The sequence below is a fragment of the Saccostrea echinata genome, unplaced genomic scaffold (assembly GCF_033153115.1).
Source record: "Saccostrea echinata isolate AGI-Se365-2 ecotype Australia unplaced genomic scaffold, CSIRO_AGI_Sech_v1 ptg000033l, whole genome shotgun sequence".
NCBI classification, from domain to species: Eukaryota; Metazoa; Mollusca; class Bivalvia; order Ostreida; family Ostreidae; genus Saccostrea; species Saccostrea echinata.
In genome coordinates this window covers 12,855,001-12,872,351 of record NW_026889782.1, presented here as the reverse complement: position 1 = coordinate 12,872,351, position 17,351 = coordinate 12,855,001, and the positions used below count along the sequence as shown (strand labels likewise).

Sequence of the window (17,351 nt, the reverse complement as noted above, 5' to 3'; positions counted from 1 at the left end):
TCCGCGACTCTAGAGCGAACGCTCTAACCACAGCAACTTAAAACGAGGTAAGTTATTGAAAAACAAGTTGGTGAAACAAGAATATCAGCAGTCTCGTTTTAAGTCGTCATTTCGTAAGTTCTATGGTCAATATAATGACTTTGTCAGCAAGTACAATTTATCAATAAGTCAAATGCTGACTGACTTTTTTCATTCAAATTGTTAGGCCATTATTTACACAAGGAATTGTCGACGGATTCTTCCGATATTTCTCGATCATGACAAAGAACATACAGGGGGTGTGACCGGTCGGCAGGGGATGCTCACTCCTCCATGGGACCTGATCCCACCTCTGATGTTTATGGGGTCCGTGTTTGCTCTGATCCAAAGTGTGTATTGTTCAATGGACTTTTTGAGCTTGAATACTGTACGTTATTTCCATATATTTCATCACTGTATTCATTATATGAGTTGACTTTATAAGCACAAAAGTATAAAATTACTATATGAATGAAGTTTAGGTAGAGTTTTATTGATATCATGAAAAATAAATGTAGAAATTTGTAAAAGTAATTCGAGAGATCTATTCATTTTTTACTTTCATTTGAGATTGAATGTCGAAAACAATGGGATGTATTCCAATCACATGATTTTCCAATATATTTTCATGTGTAAATTTAGCAAAATTGTCCTTTAAGCATTAATATCTTAGAATGTATTCATTTACCGTTGGTGTATAATTTACCTGCATTATTTACTAATATATCTATTCCAGATGGAATGACAGATTCAATTTTCTGGCAAAGATCAGTGATGCATTCTCTCTTTAACAGGTTGCATTCAAAATACCGAACTTTCTTCTTGCCTCTGTAAAAGGAGTAAACCTAATTTTAAGGTGGAAAACATCAACAGTTGCACAGATTGTAGGAATTAGAAAATAAACCTAGCTAATTTTATACTTCCATCATTTCATATCAAAATTTACTCATGCTCGTACTTATACAATGACAGATAATTTTAATGAAATTTTACATTTGGGTGAGTTTATCGATGCTATCTGCAAACAGTGCATCCAGATCGGGATAGGGATGCAGCAATTTCAAATCCCTAGCCTCCACAAATACCGGTTACTAGAGCAGTTTTCCCGTTTAATGACATATTCAAATCTAAAATAATGTCCAAATTAAATCATGTTACTTTTACAATGAAAAAGTTATGACGAAAAGTTTTTTATTAGCTTGGAAAGAATTTTTTGGTGTTGGTTTGTTCCGATGTTAAGCAGGAACATCTTTTATTATTCTTTTATTTTAGAATAATTATAGTGCATGTTTACTGTATGCGTTTTATTTTAAAGCAATCACATTGAAGTTATGATATATCTGAAATGTAAAATTTGACAATGTGTACAAATTATTGTAAGTATACTTCATAGAATGTGTGTTAAAATACATTTATATATCTTGCCTACTATTAAAAAATATATTGATTGGATATGTTATCTGTCACCAAAAGACCCCACACTTATCTGATTTGATTTTATTTGCTAAAACAGTGAAATGATAACGTTTTATCCATAATTCCTCAATAATACTTTATACATGTATTTACCTCATTAGTTCCGTTTTTTATAATGCAATAACAGGAATATAAAGGTCATGCCCCCTAAGAGGTCCTCAGAAATAAATCTTCACCTGGGTACCAGAAGATCCCTGGATCAGATAATTAATGAATTCGATATATAAATATACGGGTATTTCGGGAATATTACATCATATTATAATTAAAGATATGTAATGAAACACGTTTCCAGTTTAAAAAAGCAGAGGGAAAAGTAAAACAGAAAAAAAATATATAAATACATGTAGAGATATCGAGTTTATATATTTTGGGAATACTATACAATGGTTTCATATATTTGTAATGTTGCAATTTCACAAGAACTGTTCGTAGGGGAATACACACATAGTGCACAATTTTTCCCATACCATTATAAACTCCGAAGGCCAGATCACCAGTATAGGGAAAAACCATTACAATTTCTCAGACAACTATTTCATTATTTTAAATTCACATGCAATATTTCTTGTTAACTTTGATATGAAATAAATCTGAGCAACTCTTGCATTCAGCCAGATAGAAATTATGGAGAATGTCTTTTGACGATGAGCGAAACAGGATTCTGCTTAACTTCTTGGTCTTTATTTCATAAACCTACACATCGCTGTATCTAATTCAAACCCATAGTCAGCTGGTCTTGAGAATCCAAAGACCGAGACTGTAAAGGCAACCATTTGTGTCGTTCTCCTGTCAGAGGACAACAGTGCAATACTAATTATGCCCTAAGAAAATTACAGTACGCGTGTAGAAATAAATTATAATAATTATTGAAAGAAGAAGACATTCACACCCATTAATAGCATGAATATTTAAAAACAACTATTTAGTATATTAATTTTTAACCAAAATAAATCAATGTCTTTATTGTCTGTGATTGATATTGGTTTTGGTATTTAATTATTTTTTTAAATAGAAGATTTAAATTTGAATTGTTTATTTTCTAAAAGAATTAGCTTTAAAGAGATCTTATAATCATAGACAAGGCCAATTCCCATACTATACTCTGAATGCATTTTCTTAAGTATTGGAGCTTTTGAAAAATACTTTGATAAATTTTGCGGAGTGTTATATTTCAGTCATGATTATTTTCAATGACTTGCCAATTTAATTATTAGATTCTCAGTTTTAAGTGTTTTATTACATAAATGTTCAAGTGTACATCTGTAAATCACGCGAATGGAATCCTCAGCGTATATTCAAAATTAATTAGTCCCGAAATAAATTTATACAATTATTGAAATAAAGAATTTTTTTTCTTTTTTGGCAGTACATAGATTGAAATTAGTGTCATTGTTGACCCTCGTGGTCAGTGATGTGTAACACTGATACCCAAGTAACATGCATTGACTTTCTGCTAAATATGCCCAAAGGCGATTGAATCCTCAGGTGTTGACATCAGTTTATACCATATTGTATTGCTTTTTATTAATCGACCAGGTAAACAACCAAAAAAAAAAAAAAAAAAAAGAAAGAAATAAGTCCCAATTCCCGATATCTTCAAATGTTTATTTTCCAAATAAATGTACTCTTATAATTTGTTTATAAATTAAATACTAATTCATAAATAAAACCCCAAATAATTGTTCACATTGTTCATGTGACAGAAGAATGGTAGAATAATTTTATTTCATGGTCATTTAATAAATTATTAGGGTTATTTTGAGGGCGGTAAAAAATAGCATGGAGTGCTCTTTTAAAGCATGGTATTACATGTAGCCTTTTCAATTAGGAAAGAAATCCAGTACAGTACATCCCACTGAATATCTTACTGAAATGACAAGTTTGTTTGTTTGTTTGTTTTTTGTTTTGTTTTTTATTATTATTTTTTTTTTTTTTGTAATAGTGCTAATGCAAACTTTGAGTATATAATTTAATAGTATAAATTTATTAAATAGGCCTAGATATTTTTTTTTAAATACCTGTATTGAAGTTTAATTCAAGGGATAAAAATCATCCCATGACTTCCCTTTTTAACTACTTTCATTTTTTAAAATTAATTCTAGACTACAATTGTGTAAATTTACAGCCCCTGAAGACATTTACTAATTACGTGCATAACTGTCTCTACTTATTTAATTTTTTAAAGAAATACTTGTGTTTTTTTTTTATTTTTTATCTTAAACACCTCTCCGCAGAAAGTAAACAAAACAACAACAGGGAGCCTGCAAATTCAGAATACACAAGGGGCGGAGCTATCTTGTCACTCAGAACCTTTTTCACACATGAGTGAACAAAGCAGTCCCAGAGAGCAGTCTCAGGGACTGCTGGGTCTGCTTTCTAGAGCAGTCCCACAGCAGTCCCAGAGCAGTCCCGTAGCGGTCCCAGAGCAGTCCCACAGCAGTCCCAGAGCGGTCCCAAAGCAGTCCCGGGGACTGCTTAGGTATTAGGTTTGGTCTGGTTGGTACTGTACCTGGTAGATCAACATTTCATATTTATATCATTTCAAGGTCATGATTTTTTATCATTAAAGCCTATTTAAGCAGACTTAAATAACGATGAAAATTACAAGATACATGTAAAAAAAAAAAAAATTAATTACACTTTTGTATCATTAAATCTAGAAATTTTCATTGAATTTCGTTTAGAAACCAATGCATTTGGTCCACGTATTGCAGTCCTTTTTTAACGGACAGCAACTTGTACTATCTATAATTCTCAGAACTAGTCCTGACGTGTATTTCTATAGTAACTAAAAAGGTGGTAGAAATGAATATTTGGCAATTATGCCGCGGTCGGTTTTTCAAATGACCTTGATTTTAATTTCTCTATCAATGACTTCTCGTCGTACTAAATAAATAAATTCACAACATTTATTCTTAAAATTAACTTTATAAAAAAAATATTAGTCAAGTAAAAAAAAAAAATAAATATCGCAGATATTTTTTTTTTTTTTATCATGAAATAATGATTCTTTAAACACGATATGTTTATTATCAAAGAATGAATCTGCTCTCTCGCCCCTTTTTAAATGCAGAATTTTACCTTTTCAAATCAGAACATTGTTATGTTATAGCTAAAGTCTTCAAGCATAGTCTGTATAGATACTCATAAAAGATTTTTTTTGGGAAAGACATTTTCAATATATACATTATATCGATTAAATAAAATCGTATACTTCACTGTAAAATCCCGGTTTTGCCATTACAGCTGTGTAGGTCATTGTATTATTTGAATGAGAAGGCGGGGCGTCAATCAAGCGTGCGATTAGTATGAATAAATTAGCGTGTGTTCGAGGTGTACGAAGTTTTATGATTAACTGACACCTAAAAAAGCCCTTTTTTCATGCTAGAGACCGACAAAATATAAGCATACATTTTTAATTTGGCTGGCTTAACTTTGATTTTTTTTTTCTGCTAAACTTACGAGTCGTATTTGAAATGATTTACTAGAAATTCGTTAAATTATTTATACATTAAATACACAATGGAATTTGGAAACGTATAACGAAGGATACACTATTTTTCATACTTTGAAGAAACCTTTTTTTTTGAAAAAAAAAAGAGATAAATAATCCATTCAAGCTTATTACATAATTAGAAATTTTTCATAGATATATATAATTTTGCAAAATCCGAGTGCTACAACAAATACACGTAGGCGGTTGAATTATGACATAAAACTACACTCGGTATATAAAAAATAGATAGTTAAGAAAGTGAAAATTTAAACGTCAATTAAACGTCAGTATCATCGCTGGTGGATAAAGAAATATCAGTGTCAGTGTACTTTGTACAGTCCAAATTGCATTGTTTTAAAAATCCTGTTTATTCATACCAAACAAGTTAATATGATCTTCCTCATTTAGGAATTCATTGATTGTCGAAATCCACTCCTGTACTTTTTGATTTTAATAAACTCTCTCCCTGTAGTAAGATAAATAATAAATCACTCCGAAGTATTTTTAACGCCCTTGTTCATTCGACTGATTTTTTGTTACTAATACCTACGTTGATCGGACATGTGAAAGGGTCATACAAATGCATGTTCTTGCTTTTAAACATTATGCTTTAAAAATACCTGCGAACATGGACTTTTTTTTACATAATCTGCAAAAAAAAAAAAAAAAAAAAAAAAAAAAAAAAAAGTGAAATTTTGTGCCGATGTAAAATGTTATAGCATTTGCTTCAGAAGAAACCCGTAGCTTCCCTCTATTCAAATTAGGGGTGTTTTTTGTGCAAATGTATTCATCCAGTGATTTTTCATCCGATACAGGTTTTTTTTTAGCGCTTCGTACTTCAATTTCTTTCCCTGAAGGTTTCTTCTATTGGAAGTATGCATTTGTGCACTTGTAACAAACAATTTATTTTTCTAAAGATATGATGAATTGGTGTTTTTCAAATAACGGACTATAAAATTAATGACAGTTTTAACTGAAAAAAAATCAAGTCAATGAAAGGAGCACTGATGTATATTATGGGACAAGGGCAAATGTATAATATATTACCACAGTAATTTAAATTTTAAAATTCTGTATTTATGAGACACAAGCAGAAAATGCAAGCTATATGCTACAGGACTTTAATATAAATTGATAAATACCGAAAAAAAATCAAATGAAATCGACTGGAATACCGTTTGATAACAAATAAATCAAAAATCTTAAAACATCTTAATCATAAAAAAGTTTTCTCCCAGAATTTTAATTACCCATTTGAAAAATGATTTGACCATCGATAGCTCGCAGACACAATGTTGCATAGGTGTGCTCAAAGCGTGGAAGTGAATAGATTTGAGTCACGTGTTCAGTGCTTTGTTATTCATGAGGTCAAAGAGGGGTTGAAATTTGTAAACAAGGTGCCTTTACTATGGAGACAAGCACAAGTGATTTTGCACCTTTTTGGAAAATAACAAATGAGAGCAAGACTGTTTCAATTTCTTTCATGTACGTAAATGACTAGTATAACTTTTTACATTGACCGTATTTTTGACAACTTGAAACATCCATGCGCTCATACAAAATATGGGCTTGCAAAATAGGGGTGTGACCTAAAGTCTAGAAGAAATCGATGTTAACAACATACCCCTGCTATATTAATCACATAAATACCTAATTACTGTGCAAGGAAGTAGAAATTGAAATTGAAATTAATAAACTACAATGTTTGATGGAAAGATTGAGGCAAAAATGTGAAGAAAATCTTTAATTTAATTTTTTGTAAATTATCGGGGGGCCAGATTTGGACGTTTAAACGATTCATCCTTTCAAAATCAGTAAAACTTTACTTTAACGTTCTTTTCCCCTTTAAATGATAAGTCAGCCCTTTCACTTCCGAGTTCCAAATGACAATGAAGACTGAACGATGAGTGAACGCTGAAAGCAAGGTGAAGGAACAGTGAGCGAACGCTGAACGCAAGACGAACGAACAGTGAATGAAATCTGAACGAAACTTTGTGAACGGTGAAAGCGAGCGCACGGTGATCGCAGAACGCAAAAACTGTAAACGTTAAGCAACGCGCAAGTGAGCGAACGCTGAACGGTGAACGCACGCTGAAGAAACGGTGAACACACTCTTAACAAACGAAAAAATTGGAAAGTAGAACGTTTCAGACGCTGTACAACCTTTGTGTACACGTACCAAAGCACCCTCTAAATTCATGTATATGTATCACTGAAATTTCTATAGACAACTTGAATATTTAGTTAAGATTGCCTTGTCAAAGCATTGATTGCATATTTTTAAATATATTTTAGTAAGAAAAAAACTTACCACAGGACAACTTTGCTAAAAGAATAAAGTAAGTTAACTTTTTGAAGTAAACTATTCATAACTGTTCAATTTTGTTCACGGGAATTTGATGCTGTGTCACATCCCCACAAGGTCAAAGTTTGCGCCTGTAAGCTTGGACGTAGCGAGGATGGCTGTTTCTCCTTACATAAAATTAATGACATTCCGAAAGAGCTCATGAATCGCTGAAAGGTCAAGACCTTGCGTATCGTATTGCTGAATTCCCCCGGAACTAATCAAAGCACCCTATCTGTGTACCCATAAATCTTAGGTTGTTGAAACAATAAAGAGAATGATATGAATACTTTGTGGGATTTGTTATGCAAGTATGTGCATTGTTTGTTCACAACTATCACTGACTTATAAATACAGATTGAGAATTTGTCATTTAAAATATGTGAGAACAAATAGTTAGTGCATCACTTCTAATTACGCTTTGATAAAATGACCAAGAAATTAGAAGTGTTTTGCTTAATTTTTAACTAAGTAAGCAATGATAAAAATCTACTCATTGTAACCACTTTGACTTGTTTAATTTTTGCACTTACTCTCTTTAAACAATTTTAATAATGTCAAACAAACCGCAAAATCCGATCCGTAACGTATCATTTTACAGCATTTTTGTACTGTGCGATAATTGAAAAATGATGTATAGCTATAGGGATTTCCTAAATGTTATAAAGATAAGCAGTTGTAAACAACGAAATCTTAACAGACATGTATATCTTAAATATTTGTGCAATTTATTAGCATAATCTCTTTGATGTTTCATGTCCAGATTCATTGTCTGCTGATAATTAGACCTTCTGAGCTAGAAAGATAATGTTAACGTAAACTTGGCCAATTCATCAGACTGGTCAAAATTCACATTACACGGGTATGTCAAGGCTTCACCCAGAGATATCCTACTTGCCTTTCCAATATGACGACATAGTAAGCTGTATGACGTGATCTTTACAAATAATGATTTCTTAATATCTATATTTAAAGTTTAATTTCAGGTCCAAGAAATGAATGGAATCATTCAAAAACATAACATAAACTAAATCATGTCGTTTTTGGGTGATATAAATAGCTAAGTATTTATCACGGGGGTTAAATACCATACCCATGACGTCATAACTATTGATCAAATATTTGCCGAGTGAAAATGAAACGTGACGAGAATTCATCTAAACAAATACATGAAATAGGAGTTTTAAAGCATATACCGTTGATGTTATGTGTGATTCATAAGGAATTAAAGATTATGAATCAGGTACGCTTATATATTCTTATAATGTTTTCTTGTAATGAACACAGGCAGTGCTTTGAAATCCCGATCAGCTTTTCCTCTGTCGCTCTATAACAACAAAGATGCAAAAGTTCAACACTACGCCGCATACCGTGAAACATAAGTTTTGTTTGTATCGAAAGCTTGTATTCTATAGTACTTGGAAAGTGCTGCTTGAATCGTGTGGTTAACATAAATTGATGACAATTCCTTGATCGTATGTATAAAATGTAAAAATTTTGGTATTGTTTCATGCGAAACTTTGGAATATTTTTTTTTGTGTTTGGAGAGTAGGATTCTAGCATCACTTTCCATGGTCCAGTGATGTTTTTACATAATTATTTTCACAAAAAGAAATGAATTATCCCCGGGGTAGTGTTGAACTTTTCACTTTTTCATTATGGCAATTTTTCTATTTATAGACGTCACGTGATGACGTCGTAGTAGAGTGCTTTTTTTAGCCTAAGACTCAATGACGTCTATATAATGGATAATAATAGTAAATGTTTTATCTATGGCATTTCCGATTTATCAATGTTAAATTTTACGAAAAAAGTATAAATTCGCCGAAATATGATCTGTGTACTGCCTTAACGTACCCGCGTAATCATGTTAATGTAAGATAAAAACATAGATCTAAGCATATTGGATAACCAAAGGTAAAATTCTCCCTTATTCATAAATTGTGATTGTCTACTCCAACTGGTTGTTATCGATACGGGAATAGCTGAGTGTAAATGCAAATATCACACTTGTTTTAATGTCGAAACAAAATCAAGTCATAGAACACGTGCGCTTTATGGAATGATTCATGGGTTAATTCAGGTCCTTACCATGCGCATCTATAAATTCCGTATTTTAGTTTCAGTTGTTTTTCTTTTAAATTCGTTTTCGTTTTCATTATTTAATAATGTCGTTTTCTGCTTTCTTTATTGAATAATTTCGTTTTCTTTATTTAATAATTTTGTTTTTTTTAAATAATTTCGTTTTTTTTATTTTTATCTATTTTTAGTTTGCACTATTGGGCGTCTGTAGTGTGGCACATATACAGGTTACCTTAGATAAAAATACTTAGACTTCTTCTTTGTGAAGTACCCACACTGTCATTTGAGCTGATAAGGTTGATAAATATTATGTAATGTGTTATTGCGATAGTCGGTTATTTAAATAATATATTATCAACTAATAGCATAAAGCTATTTCACTAATTCATTACACCAGATTTTTTCTTCTTGCACGTTTCTTATTTTTTTTTTCAGAAAAAAAAATCAATCATGAATAAACATAATATTCATTTATCGATCTGTATTCTGTATGTATCAAATATAAAAAAAAGCAGTGAAACAAGCTTTTGCCTAATATCAGCACAAAGTGTCCCCACATAAGATTGATTAATTGTTATTGTTTAACGCCGATTTGGCAATTTTTCAGCCATATTGTGGCGATCCGACATTAGTAAAATAATTTTAATAAGACGCAAAGTTCCTGACATTTAAAAATTTTGAGTAGATCAGGGGTTGAGCTCTTATAAAACTTTTAAATATTTATTTTAGTCACAATACTATGACATGATTTTCTGTATATTATTTTCTAGGATTGTTGTATTTTTAATTTGTTGACTAGTCACTGTCCCCTTTTGGGTATGGCGTAATACTTCGTCATTTATTAGTTAAAAAAAATGACCATTTCAATTCCTTAACAATTGTGTTGTGTTGTGTTGTGTCAAACTGAGCAGCATCCTAGCAGTTATCCCTAAAATCTTCAAAATTGCTTTAAACGTTGGTTGTTTTAGAAGCAGTTTAACGAACAAGGAATTGGAGAGTAGTTCATAACTTACAACATATATACAAACAAGAAAATTGTTCCATTATAATATTTATACAGTCCCTAGGCATCCAATTATTATTTAACAAGAAATGTGTAAACGAAAAGCGATGTTAAGAACAAAAGCAAAAATCCAATCCTAATAGAACCCGTGCTTTGAATTAATCGACACCAGTCTACTGAAAAAATAAATTAATGGTCAGCGAAATGCCTGAAGTGTATTTTATTATTTCGAAAAGTAAATTAGAAAAAAGGCAGTGTTTGTCAACGCAACAATTCTAGTCATGATACACCATAATTTTTCTCGTCAAGTCGAGATAGCTATCATAACAAAATGTGATAGTTTATCTTGACTAGATGAGACAGAAGTTGGTGTATCTCGACAAAACCAGCCAGTTATCTTGACTTGACGAGATGATTATCTCGACTTTAGGCGATATCTTTTGTTGACAATATTTATCTGGATGGCATGAATATGCTCCCATTAAAAATTCAAGAAAGATTTCCCGGAAGAAAACTTGCATTATAACTCTCATATTCTCGTATAATATTTTAGGAAACTTTTGTTTATTTCAGTGGAAAGTGAATGACTCATATCATCAAATTCCAAATGTATTGGCTTATATGTAGATTTTCTTCTAGGCTGTAAATATAAGTTTCATTTGTAAATTCATTTATTCAAAATTTTTCCTTTTTACAAAATTATCTAAAAACGATATTAAATATGGTCTTTTATAGATATACTAAATCCATCAAAAGTTTGGTAACGCCTTGTATCATATTTGCCATTTAGGCAAGGAATGTTTAAAAAAAAAGATAAGTTTAGAATAAAATTGAGGTAATGTCCACAAAAGGGTTTCATCTGTAAACAATGCGAGTAATTATGCACGGCCTGTTTGGGAGTGCACATTAGATACAATGTCCGTCCTACTGTGCGGTCAATCCTCCATCCAACGGAATAGCTGTACCTGTCATGTTGTCTGCTGCTGGTGAGCAAAGGAAAATCACTAATTCAGCAATCTGTCAAAAATATGATAAAAGTGTTAACCATAAAGGAAAAACAACAATAAAAACATTACCAATTACCTGTCAAAAATGTGACAAAAATATTAATTAACGACAGCAGAGGTGGTAATTAACAGTAATTACTTATTTTAAATATGACAACAAATTACCGATTAAAGTTTTGCTCCGTGTGATTACATTTATGTATCATCCATATATGTTGTAGTACAGAACAATATTACTGTACTGTACAAAACCCGCCAGTGTAAATCTTGTAAAGAGTCTCTATCCGTAATTATTGCGATTAAGGAGAATTAGAATAGTATTGTTAACTGAAATGTGAAATCTTGAAAGATTAAATATATTGAATTTGTTTTCAATGGATCATTTAGTGCAAATTTACTTCAACATCACCTAGCTTTATTTCAAAGCATATACCTGAGTAGTTGTGGTATTCTTTTTCGTAGGATTCACTTCTGCAAGTTTCTCCTGTAATTTAACATATATAGAGGACATCATCAGTGAAACTGGATGTGCTCCTAGCTATATAGATAAGACATGTTTCACTCTAACATCAAGCTACTTGTTTCAATACATGAGCCGAATTTTATAAACATGATTTACAAGTATATATTTCTTTACCAAACACCTTTCACGACTTTCGCCCGATTCCTCTTGCATGGAAGAAAGTAGTGGCTTAACAACTAAAAGATATGCGTATATAAGTTAATATTTATTCTTGGAAACAAAATCATTTATGTTTTACATCATATTGTCAGTATAAGGTTTTTTATTTAATGAATTTAATGAAAAAAAAAAATCTAAAAATAGCAAAATGTTGTTGAATACCTAATGAACAAGCAAATTAATTGAAAATCAGAGAAAACTCTCTTTTGTTTTAGTTTTTAAGAGAGAGAAATGTTAAACTATCATTCAGGACAAGGAAAGGTGGATAACTTGATAAACTAAAGCACTTTTCGATGTATTCAGGAATTATATTTCAAATATTTCAGCACTTTCTTTTCTAATTGTTTAAAAATTTCCTTTTAAATCTGTTGTCTTCTGTGATCAGATTTTTTGGGGAGTGAGGGAACATGATCTTGAATTTAAATAAACTATCTTTCGATTAAAATTGTCAACTTGAAAACTCACTGTCTGTATCAACTGTGCAAGGACATATACTGTTACACGTCACTCCATACTGCGAAGCCTCTACTGCAATGCCCTTTTATTGAACAAATAATATGTATTTGACCCACTATACAATAGTACCCTTTTTATTTTCAAACAGAAAATTTGAAATACCAGTAAAAGACAGGAGTTTATTTTTTTAAATTCTCATTGAAGTACTGGTTTTTTTTTTCTTTTACAAAGATATATCTTAGTTTATTTTAGGTTAAGAAATAATTAGGGAAATATTTACCCTAGTGAGTCCAATGAGTCCTGTCTTTGCGGCCGAATAACCTGTGGTTTTAGGGGACCCTACCAGCCCCAGCGCCGAGGATATGTTCACAATTCTCCCCCATCCTAAAAGACGACGGTAAATATACATTTGTGATTGTTCCACCTGCATTTTGTCATACCTATTCTTCATTTGCTCATTTTGAAGAAAATCTTGTAATTTAATTAAAATCATATGATACCCTAAGTCCGGTGAGAGCTGTATTTCTTATAAAAATCTTCTTGTATTTGAAAGATTTTAGAATCAAATTTATTTATAATAAAATCAAAGTATACATGTATTTCTTTTTTTGAATTCATTTTAAGGCTTTTTTATGTTAAATTTCATAAATATATAGATTTATTAGTAAAGAACTGATTATAATGAAAAAAAAATAGTCTCTTTGAGAATGTTCATAATAAATATGTATTTAAGGTCAAGATCCAGTAAATGACTTTAGATTCAATTATGACGTCATAATCAATTTACACGTACTTCTTCACGTATATTACGGCTTCAAAAATTATGTTGAAAGTAAAGCGTTTCATGGGGTTCAATTTAAAATCATGTCAAAAGTTATCCTGATACCTATATTGAATTTTAAATCATTTCAAAGAAGAGGTCAACAATTTGTAAATTGTCGATGTCTGAAAGACTGTAGGCAATCCGGAAATATTTCTTTTCTCTAATATGTATATAAAAAAAAACCTCCCATGTTTATATATGATTTTCTTCACATTTCATTGATAATGCCATCCTCACAATGTTAAGGTTTTGTGATTTCGGAACTCCACACAAACCCTTGACATAAGTCGTTATTTAAAAGTTGGGCTTGTGGTTACACATGACGTAATAGGTAATTATAAACTAACCAAAGAAAAAATATTTTTTTTCAAATCCGTCGTTATCAAATTGCCCAGCTCCCGGACATATCTTTTGTGATTGTAAGGAGGAAGATCTTCAAAAAATTAATCCCGATGTTTCATTTAAAGTAACTAGTCACAAATCCTACAATATTGACACTTTCCATTTTAACGACGAGTCTTATTTGTTTACAAAACTGACCAACAATAAAAGCTGTTTTCTGATTGGTTCCAGTCCTAGACCAGGTACAAATGAAATAGTAGCTATCTAACCCAACTTTTAAGTAACGACTTATGTCAAGGGTTTGTGTGGAGTTCCGAAAACACAAAATTAAAACCTTGACATTGTGAGGATGTGACAATGACAGTTTAATTTTTTTTTTCGTTGAGTTTACCTTAAGATTATGCCCCAGTGCACCTTACTTTAGTAGGGTATAGTTATAAACCATCATAAAAGGAACTTATTTCTCACAATTGGTGAATCTGTAGGCACCTTTCATTTAATGGATCTTGACTTTTAGCAACAGTTCATCTTTTACATTTTTTTTCTTCAATTTTTAATCATGTTTCTTTCAAAATCCTTTGTGTTATGTATGGTTTATTACAATTTTTCTTATTGCTTTTACGTTATCCCCTATTCTAAAACAAAACGCTATTACAATGAAATGTTTTCTTTTGTTTGTTTGTTTGTTTTTGTTTAACGTCCCTCTGGAGAAAATTTTCACTCATATGGAGACGCCACCACTTGACCGTGGAGATCTGCAAATTTTTGACCTATACTCGGCACTCAGGGCCATTGAGCAGTGAGGGATCTTTTTCGTGCCAGCATCTACTGCGACACGGGACCTCGGTTTATACGGTCTCATCCGAAGGACCGGTATCCACGTCCCACAGTGGAATTGGAACCCGCGACGTAAGGATCAACTCCTTATTCCGCGACTCTAGAGCGAATGCTCTAACCACTGCGCCACGCGGGCGACGAAAAGTTTCCTACTGAAGGGAATTTACAAAAGATATCATATAGTTATCTATAATACACAAGCAAAAAGGTAGCTTTTTTAAATTAAATGTGGAGGTAACAAACTGTGATCATTCTCAAAAGTCAAAAAAGTCACAAATTATCAGCGAAGCGAACATGGATCTCTGAGAACATAGGTACCATGGAGTAGTAAACATCTGGTCACATGCGCCGTACGCGTGTTCTCCTTGTCATGTTCGCGTAAATGTGGAAAAAAATCCCTTAACAATTCAGTGTGAAAACAATAACCTGTACATTTGCATAAAAGATGTTAGTGACGATTCAGCTTAACGACAGATTGTTTTTGCAAACAAGATAAGTGCATCGACCACAGAATTTTCGAAACCTGATTTTATATCTTTGTACCATCAACTTGTTTGTAAATAGTCTGCCTTCTGTTAGAAATCGTTAATACATACGCAGCTCAGTTAATGCTGTATAAAGGGGCGGGGCCTTTATTATACGGGAAATGCTTACTGTAACATCACACAAAAATAGGAATTCCTCATAATAGAGAAAACCGACATCTTACGAACGAACGTAACTAAAAAAGGGGATCGTTCATTGTATTCACAGTTGCATAATTGAATTCTTCAATGCTATTGAGATTTCAAAAGATAAAATCCTCGCAAGATACCTCAAACTACTTGGTCGCTACTGTGACGCTACAATACATTTCAATGGACATTTAAACGAGCAAAGGGGTTCCGAAAAGGGAAATGAACGGAAAATAAAAAATATTTTATGGTGAAGCATGGTCAAAGATTCTTTCTTACGGAAAAGAGGGCTAGGGAGAGGTAAAAAAAATAAACATAAAACAATGACATTTTTGTTTATGCTACTGGCTGAACTTTGAACATGTAATTATAAAATTTACAGTAAAGTTGTTTTCTTTATCTGACTTTTTAAACTGATTATATAGGAAAGAGTGATGTAACTTCAACCAACTGGGCAATTTCGATCTATCGCGAGTACCAGATAAAGTTGTGTTTAATAACTTTTATTGTGTATGTACGTACATCTATTTTCTGCAGAAAAAATTGACAATAATTTTAGTTCTATGAGCGTACGTTGCTAATTGGCATATGAAGATATCTAAGAAGAAGCTATATCAACCTAAAAATTACGAACCCCAACCCCCCACCCCACCCCATCCCCCCCCCCCCCCCCACCCCCGGCCGGATTCATGATATGGCTATGATGTATGTATATTGAAGGCAGGTTTAATTTTTCGCAGAATATAGTATTTCGAACAAGTATTTCTAAGTCATTACGAGGAATTATCACCTCTGACAATATCAAATAGAAAATTAATCAATAGCCATCCCTTACGTGACATATATGAGAATGTTTTTGCAACTAAATCTCATGCACATTTAATTCAAAATATTTTTTACGAATCAAAATGCAATGCAAGTCAGCTGAATGGAAATTTATGCTGGCATATTTCTGCCCCATGTGAGCAAGTTATTTTTCTGTCAAATATGTCGACATGCAAGATAAATATGTTGACATGCAAGATAGTTTTGTCAACATGCAACATAACTATGTTGACATGCAAGAAAATTGCAATCAAATAAGAATTATAAAAAAATCTTTAAAAAATCTCAAATGTTGCCCATATCTGACTTCCGATATATGCTAGATGCTAGTAGACTTATTTACATTGTATGTCGACATGCAAGTTAATTATTTTGACATGCGCAATAAATATGTTAGCATACAAGTTATTTATGTCAACATGCAACTTAGGTATGCTAACATGCTACTTATTTATGTCAACATGCAGCTTATTTATGTCAACATGCAACTTAGTTACGTTGACATGCGAGATAAGTATGTTGACATGCAACTTAGTTATGTTGAGTAGCGGATAAATATATAATTTTGAAAAAGTAAATATCCAAAAATGAAATCACAAATCGATGTAAATGTCTGAAGACCCAGGAATGGCGAAAAAGTTTACAGTGAATGTGATCGATTTGTGATTTCATTTTGGATATATACTTTTTTAAATATGATTGATTTTCAAAATGATAAGATTTTTAGTTAAAAGATTAAATTTAAATACAAAAGAAATTATGTGATACACAATTTGAACATTTGTGCGAGCGTGCAGATTCGTTACTACCCAAGACACGTGCAATGAGGCACGGTTTTTTCTTCGGTAAAACTGAAGTTGATTTTATTGATCGAAAATTTATTCAAGCAAATGTTCCAGTTTAAATTATTTTTTGTAATATGATGTGGACAACAAAGTATAAATTGAATTTCCTTTGATAAAATGTCCTGCCGATTCAGTGACTGTAGATTATAAAACGTTTTAAGGGCCCCTCTCTGCGGGCGACCTATAGTAATTAGTGTGTCTGTCCGTCCATCTCCTCGTCCGAAGTCTCTTTTAAAGGATGTGCAGTGACCTTGAACTATGTTTCAAGGTCTAAGGTTAAGGTCATAGCAAAACTGTATCTAAAAATGCATGTAAACATAAACAAGAGGCCCATGGGCCACATCGCTCACCTGAGTAACTTTGGCCATGCTGTTCTTTACCAGATTCTCCCCCTTTAAATATATACCTATTGTGGCTCCGCCCTACCCCCGGGGGTCA

General features: G+C 32.1%; 1 protein-coding gene across 3 annotated transcripts in view; it reads right to left on the bottom strand.

Annotated features, from left to right (window-relative positions):
• Positions 1–11,075: 11,075 nt before the first annotated feature.
• LOC133198675 (D-beta-hydroxybutyrate dehydrogenase-like) overlaps positions 11,076–17,351 on the bottom strand; it is an 18,667-nt gene continuing 12,391 nt past the window's right edge. For 2 of the 3 annotated variants that reach the window (XM_061334711.1, XM_061334712.1), the window contains exons 5-9: positions 12,848–12,951; positions 12,577–12,649; positions 12,067–12,128; positions 11,863–11,913; positions 11,076–11,439 (exon numbers count right to left, since the gene is read on the bottom strand). In XM_061334711.1, the coding sequence (XP_061190695.1) occupies positions 11,347–11,439; positions 11,863–11,913; positions 12,067–12,128; positions 12,577–12,649; positions 12,848–12,951 (383 nt within the window). In that variant the 3' untranslated portion in view covers positions 11,076–11,346. The remainder of the gene's footprint in view (positions 11,440–11,862; positions 11,914–12,066; positions 12,129–12,576; positions 12,650–12,847; positions 12,952–17,351) is intronic. The other variant, XM_061334713.1, reaches the window with a different exon arrangement.